General features: G+C 57.5%; 1 protein-coding gene across 2 annotated transcripts; it reads left to right on the top strand.

Annotated features, from left to right (window-relative positions):
• Nucleotides 1-3253: 3253 nt before the first annotated feature.
• Nucleotides 3254-5821, top strand: LOC308230977 (uncharacterized protein). 2 transcript variants are annotated; one of them, XM_080636051.1, is made up of 4 exons: nt 3254-3381; nt 3881-4021; nt 4943-5358; nt 5506-5821. In XM_080636051.1, the coding sequence occupies exons 1-3, from the start codon at nt 3282-3284 to the stop codon at nt 5209-5211; spliced, it is 510 nt and encodes a 169-aa protein (XP_080492177.1). In that variant the 5' UTR covers nt 3254-3281; the 3' UTR covers nt 5212-5358; nt 5506-5821. The 2 variants fall into 2 exon arrangements, with proteins under 2 accessions (XP_080492177.1, XP_080492176.1); XM_080636050.1 differs by having other exon boundaries at nt 5500-5821.
• Nucleotides 5822-6658: the final 837 nt, after the last annotated feature.

Below are 6658 nucleotides of genomic sequence, written 5' to 3'. Positions count from 1 at the left end.
CTGATGTCTGCAGCATTTATCCATGTCCCTAATTCTCTTGAATATAAGTGGCTTTAGAGCACAGTGCCTCTCTTGCCAGACAGAAGGTGCTTTTTTAAGAACCTGGTTGCTGACCTGTCAGATGGTGGTTGTGTCACATCCTGCATTTGAAGTGTTAGCTTGGTCAAGCTGATAACCTCTGCTTTGCCTGGGATGCTGGCTGAAGGAGACACAGGGGTCAGGACCCTGCCAGTGGTTCTGCTCACCGCAGGGTGCCCGCTCCAGGGAGGAACATGAGCTCCTCTCGATCATGTCCTGGGTAGTATTCCCCCGTGCCCTGCCAGCCTGCAGGGACACAGCTTGAACAGATGCTGTAGTGGTGCTGGGAGGAACATGAGCCAAGCTGCCTTAGGAAATCTACTCCTGGAGTTGCTTGCTCTCCACTTGAGTGTTGCTTACTCTTGGTTCAGTTTACTCCAATGTAATCCCTGGGTTTAGCTCCTTGTGTTTGGGGGCATTGCCAGTGCCAGTGTTTACCCGGAAAGGCTGTTAAAAGGCCAGCTCTTGCACGGCTTGTTCAGATAAATTGTGTCTGAGTCATGGGATCTGTGTGGGGCTGTAGTGCCCTGGGTAAAGTTCTGGTAGCTGAAGTCCTCTGCCAAGTGCCTGCCTTGGCTGTAACCCTTTCTGCTAAATGACCATGGGGAAGTGTCTGAGAGGTTGCATGTTGAAACACTTGAAAGGAAAAACAAGTTTCTGTAGAGGAGCCATAAACCCAAGTATCCAGAATTCCCCTGAGGAGCAGCATCAGCAGCTGTGGATGTTCTGGTGCCAAAGAGCCCCAAAGAAGCGCAATTCCCTCCATGGCATCTCCCAAGGGCCTGCAGCATCCAGACCATCATATTGCTTGAGGAGGTGAATTGTGAAGGCCACAGGTTCAGACATCCCTGGGGCTGGGAAGGAGGAGGCAGGTAATGGTGTCTGGAACAAGCCAGGGTCTTCGGGGACCTGGTTCAACTTGTGCCATGAAGTCTTGGTGAGCAAAATTGTTCAAGAGCATGTTTTATCAGCACGTGAGCTGGTGTTTGGGCTTTGTGAGTGACTGTGCGTAATGATCAGCTTCTGGTGCTGTCTCTGCTGCACGTACTGCTCCCTCTGACAAGTGCATGTGTCTCCGTGTGTGTGCACCATGCATGGGTACGAATTGAGAACAGCTTTTGCAGGTGCCGACACAAGGCTCCTCCAGGCAGTCTTATTTCTGTGCTGTTTGAAAGGCAGAGCTTCCCATATCCGTGAAAGCCATGAGTCCCCCGTCAGAGGTAAGGTGCAGGAGTTAGACCCAGGGTCAGCAGAACAAGGCATCAGGTGCTGATGGGTTTCATGACCTTCACAACACAGCTGGGCTCTGAGGGCAGCATGTTGGCACCACAGTAGTCCTAGCAGGAGCTGTTGTGTTAGCCCTTGGTTGATGTGACCTGCCAGGAGCAGGCATGGAGCTGGTGTGCTCTGCTGGGAGTGCAGGTGAGAGCAGGAGGGGTGTTGGGGCATCCCTTTGCGATACAAAGTAGGAGACTGTTTGGGTAGGAGGGATCCTGTGTCCTCTGGCTCAGCTTCTTCCAGCCAAGAGGAGACATCAGGGAGTGCTGGATCTCTCCTGCAGCACCATGGGCCCATGGCCGGTAATGTGTGTCTGAGGGTTCCCTGGGAAGTGAGGAGAGAGCTGTTGGGTTTTCCCTGATGCATCCCCTCTGCCGACCTGCTCCCTGCACCTGTGTGCACATGGCCCATGGGATGGAGTATAAACAGAGCTTTCCATATTGTGGGAAGAGAAACAGCAGAGTGGGGAATGTGTCGGAGGAAGGATGTGGTATGGGCAGCAGCCTGCACCACTCGAGGCTGCAGCAGCACCACGAAACCCAGCCACTGGCCCATGTAAAAAAAGGAAGAGATAAATAAAACCTGTGACTGTAAAACGTGAAGGCTCCGCTTAATGTTCCTCTGTGATAAAACGTGATGCAGAAAGAGGCACCCCTAGCGTGGGGGGAAGGTTGAGGTGCTGCTGTGAGGGGACGCCGCGACAGTGTACCACAGCTTGCCTGCAGACGTGGGGTGGCTGAACTTCAGCGCTGGGCTCCGACGAAATGAACCTCGCTCTTCCTGCTCCAAGCCGGGCCATTACTGTGCCCGGGGAACGGTGGTGTCTTTCCACACCCGGCGTGGCCAGTACCAAACCGGGGCGCTGCTGGGGATGCCGGGCACCCCGGAGCTGCGGGAGGGAACGGGGCAGGGAGGAAGGGTGTGCACGGAACGGTGTAGCGCCGCCAGGAGCCAGCAGGGGCGCGATAAGCAATTGAATACCGAGCTCTGACAGCCGCGGGGCGCCTCAACGAGGGCATGGGAGAGGATGCGCTCGCGGAGCAGCCACCTGCAGTACCGCATGGGGACCGCCAGGGGGCTCCTGCGTTATGCGGCTGTGCGTCCGCCAGGAGGCGCCATCAGTACAGTGTCACTGCTGCCAATCCCTAGAACAACCGCAAGGGGGCGCTGCGCTGAGGAGTCGCCGGAGTGCTGCGCAACGGCCGCCAGGGGGCGCGATGTGCTGCGGTGCCGCCGACAGAGGGCGCTATGGCGACGGGTGTGTGGTCAGCGCTCCGCCGTCAACCCGGAGAACAACCGCCAGGGGGCGCCGCGCTGCCGAGGCACCGACGTGCTGCCCAATGACCGCCAGAGGGCGCTCCCGCGGCAGCGGTGCGCGGGGCGATGGGTCCGCACAGGGAGCAGTGGGGTCCTCGGCGCCCCCGGACCGGAGCCGTGCGCTGCGGGGCTCGGCTGCGGCTTCTCGAGGGGCGGAGTTGGGAGGCCGAGGGGGTGGGAATGCTCTCCAGCGAGCCCGATGCCAGCATGGGCCGTTCCTTGCCGGGCGTGCAGCTGTGCTCGGCCAGGAGCCCAGCGAGCCCTTTGTTTCTCTGCTCAGCGTGCGGAGGGGCTTTCGGGCACCGGCAGGGGAGGGACAGGGACCTGTCGGGAGTCGGGGCCCTCCGGCGCGTGCGAGCGCTCCCTGCGTGAGGCGTCTCAGCCTGCGGCTCCCGGGGCAGGGCAACAAGGGTGGTGCTTCCGCAGGCGATGAAGGTGCCCCCGGCAGGGAGAGGGGCCCGGCTGGGGAGAAACCGCCGTCTGGAGCTGCGCTGGGGCCCCCCCACCGCAGCCGCGCAGCTGCGGCAGCAGCGTTGGGCAAACCTGGGGAAAGGCGTCCTGATTACCGGGGCCTCGCTTCGCCCCGCTTGGTTCCTGGCCCCAGGATCATGGGCGGAGGCAGAGCCGCCGGGGGACGAGCGGAGGGGCGGGTGGACGCTGAGTCGGGTTGGACCGGGGCAGGGGAGGCTGACAGGGGCAGGCAGTCAGGTAGGTGAGAAAGGGGAGAGGAGAAGGCTCAGCTCGCCCAGGAGGAGCCACCCGGGGCGGCCCCGAGGCTCTCGGTTCACTTGGGAGGCTGCAGATGGTTCCTGGCACCTCCGTGTACGGAGAAAAGGGGGGAGCAGGCGGCAGGTAGCGGCCGGCAGGGTTCAGGTTCAGCCCCTTGGGAGCGGGGTTTGTATTCGCTGACGGTTTTGCTGCCTGCGGGGTCCAACGAAGGAGGATCGCAGGAATCCCGGCTGCCGGCAGCAGTCTCTGTGCAGCGGGAGGCAGAGGACGGATGTCCCGGCAAGGCTCCTCGCCTGCCCGGCCCCTGCAGTGAGCTGGGGAGGGGTATTTGCACTGGGCTCCCCCAGCGTAAGGCCTCTAGCCCTTTGGGCTGGCTGTGCGCTGGGATCTCACATGAGAGCAAGGGTTCGTCTTCCTGGCTGTGCTTCGTGCTTCCGGCTGTGGCACCCCGGGCGCTTCCTCACGGTGGGTTTTGCAGTGCAGGGGAGCAGCCGAGCGGCGGAAGGGCTGCCCGGCTTGTCAGCGCCGGGGGACACCGATACAGGAGGACGAGCCCAAGCGAGGAGCGCAGCCCTGACATGGCAGCACTGGGCGACACCGACACGGGAGGAGATGCCTGGTGAGTGCTCTGCAGCGGACGGGTGGCTGTGCCGTGCTCTGGAGTGTCTGGCAGGGTCACCCCAGACATACGTGAGCTGAAGAAGCTGTGCCTGGCTGTGGCCGAGGAGGAAAATGTGCCATATTTCTGGCTGCTGGCACTGCTGGTGGTTCTGTTATGGCAGTCTGGGGCTGGTACCAGTCCTGGGCTGCAGTAGGGTCAGAGCTGTGGCTGAACCTCGTGTCTCTGTTGTGCCTGGCTGTTGCTTGGGAGGAAAATGTTGCTGCTTGTGGCTTCTGGTTGTCATGTGGGACCAGCTGAGGGAAGCTACCATGACAGAGCTGCCCCAGGGTAGCTTCTCCCCATGCCATCAGCCTGCACCCAGCAATCACTACCATGGCTGCTTCCCTGTGGGCCTTCTGGTTGTTCTGCGTCCCTCCTGAAACCAGCTTGGCTGTGCTCAGCTTTATTTGATGGGTGGCACTGGGCTTGGCTCAGCTGTACATGACATTTAGCACTTGGGTTGGTTCAGTGTTAGCTGATGTGAAGCAGGATGCGAATTGCAGCCTGTGCCTGCCCCGATCCCACTCCCAGCAGGGTCAGGGTGGTGGTGCGGGAGGTGAGTGCTGTGACAGCCAGGGTGTCTGGGTGCCTGGAATGCTCCTCGCTGAGCAGACGGTGTTTTGAATGGGGTGCGCTTCTTAACTGCTCATTGGGAGATGAATGAGTTTTTCCTGGCTGAGCCCTGAGCTCTCCTGTTGTTGTTTCTCCCTCCCTATCACCTGCGTTGGTGCTGGGCAGCCTCTGCTGAAAGCAGTGGGCAAGAGGGAAGGGAAGGGTTGCCTTAGCCCAGGAGGGGGGCAGGCATCTCCCATGGTTTATGTGGGGCCGTGCTGTGCATCCTGGGAGCTCTGACCAACTGCTTTTGCTCCCCTTTTTCAGGTACAAAGGAGACACTGACACTGCCTTGCCTGCGCCTGCCCACTGCAGGAGATCTTGTGGGCACCCCTCTCAGTTCTGCCCTTGGAATCAGAATTGGGAGAGACCCTCTGCACAGAGAGAGGCACTTGGCATGGAATTATTCCCTGACAGAAGAGGCTGGGTTCGCTGCTCTTCGGAGCAATTTGCTGTGGACAGCCATGTACCTGTACATCTGCCTCAGAGTACATGTCCTGTGGACGGACACCCCAGCTTGCTACAGTTCAAGGTAATTTCAGCTCTAGCTACGGGATGTTCCTACTAATAGTTACTCCTTCCTGTTACAGCTGCAGGTCAGCTCCGCTGTCCCTCGTGGAGAGCAGATGTCCTGCTCAACCATGCTGTTTGCACAGCCCTGCTGATGGATGTCACAGCTCCAGGTAATGGACACTCCAGCTGTAGGGCAGGTCCAGCCACTGGTCCTCTGGATAAGAGATGTTCCTGCTGATGGGCTGTCCAGCCTGTTACTGCTCAGGGTATTTGAAGCCCTGGGTAATTTAAATTCCTGATGCTTATTTCAGTTTCAGGTAATTTCAGGTCCAGCTTGTTGAAGCTCCAGCTTTGGTTTCAACTCCAGCTACACGATGCTCTGGCTGAGGAACACTGCCGTTGGTTTTGATTCTGGCTACAAGATGCTTCTGCTTCATGCAGCTCTGGCTGAGGAAGTGAAGCTGCTTTTTGTTGCCAGCTTTGGCTTAATAAATGCTCCTTCTTGTTACAAGCCAATTAAAGCTGCAGCTAATTGCTGCAGTCTGGGCTCTTGGCCAGGTTGTAAATCAGTCACTGTCATAACTTGTATATGACTATGAACTGTCGTACATTGTCTATTATTGAATAACTATTCCGGTGGTTGTACATGCCTTGAATACATGCCTTGAATAAAGAGCTAGAGCCCAAGTGCAGTGTAAAAAGCCCCTTTTCCCCCAGAGACTATCTCAAACATTGCATTCGGGCTGGTGCGTGTTGGCTTCCTGGCATTCAGACACCAATGTGACCAGACACCCCCCTCCAGAGGGAATCCATGCAGCTGCCCACCCCTCTTCCATTAATCCACACACCCCTCTGTCTCCCACCCACCTAAAGCTCCCTCACCAGGCTCTGTTTTGGGGGCTGAAATAGGCTGACCGCCTCTGTTTCCAAATCCCCAAAACACAGCATTTGGTTGTTTTTGGTTTCCAAGTCCCTGAAGCACAGGGGTGGGCTTGAATTTTCAGCACTGAAAACACATGACCTAGTCTTTTTCTGAGTTTCAGAAAGGCTGTGCTTATCCTTCCCAAAAATACAGCACTTCATCTCCCCTTTCCAACCTGAGAAGCAGAGGCCTGCAGTGTGGGGCTTGGTTTTCCCTCAGCTGTGGAAACAGGAGCTCACCAGCATTTTCAAGTATTGAAAACGTATGACTGACTGACTGACTGACTTTTTTTCTGAGCTTCAGAAACATGGGGTTCTGCTGTGGCGACCCAAAGCCAGCCCCCAGAGCTTTGTTTTCAAGGCCAAAAATGCAGCAGTTTGTTTCAGAAGATGCAAACACAGGATTTGGTCACTGTTTTCAACTACAGAAAACACATCAGCCCCTTTCTGAGCTTGAAAACCCTCTCCGTGTTTCCAAGCCCCCAAACCACAGCATTTAGTCTCTGTTTTGGGAGGAGTTTGAAACGCTGTTTTCTGACCCCATGTGTG

Source organism: Psittacula echo, assembly GCF_963264785.1.
Source record: "Psittacula echo genome assembly, chromosome: 1".
Classification (NCBI taxonomy): Eukaryota; Metazoa; Chordata; class Aves; order Psittaciformes; family Psittacidae; genus Psittacula; species Psittacula echo.
Note: the sequence above shows the minus strand (reverse complement) of the source record. Positions and strands in the feature narration are given on the sequence as shown.

Coding starts and splice junctions, on each gene's coding strand:
- LOC308230977 (XM_080636051.1), top strand. CDS start 3,282: ATGGGCGGAGGCAGAGCCGCCGGGGGACGAGCGGAGGGGCGGGTGGAC. Junction 3,382..3,880: donor TGACAGGGGCAGGCAGTCAG/GTAGGTGAGAAA, acceptor TGGGTTTTGCAG/TGCAGGGGAGCAGCCGAGCG. Junction 4,022..4,942: donor GACACGGGAGGAGATGCCTG/GTGAGTGCTCTG, acceptor CCCCTTTTTCAG/GTACAAAGGAGACACTGACA.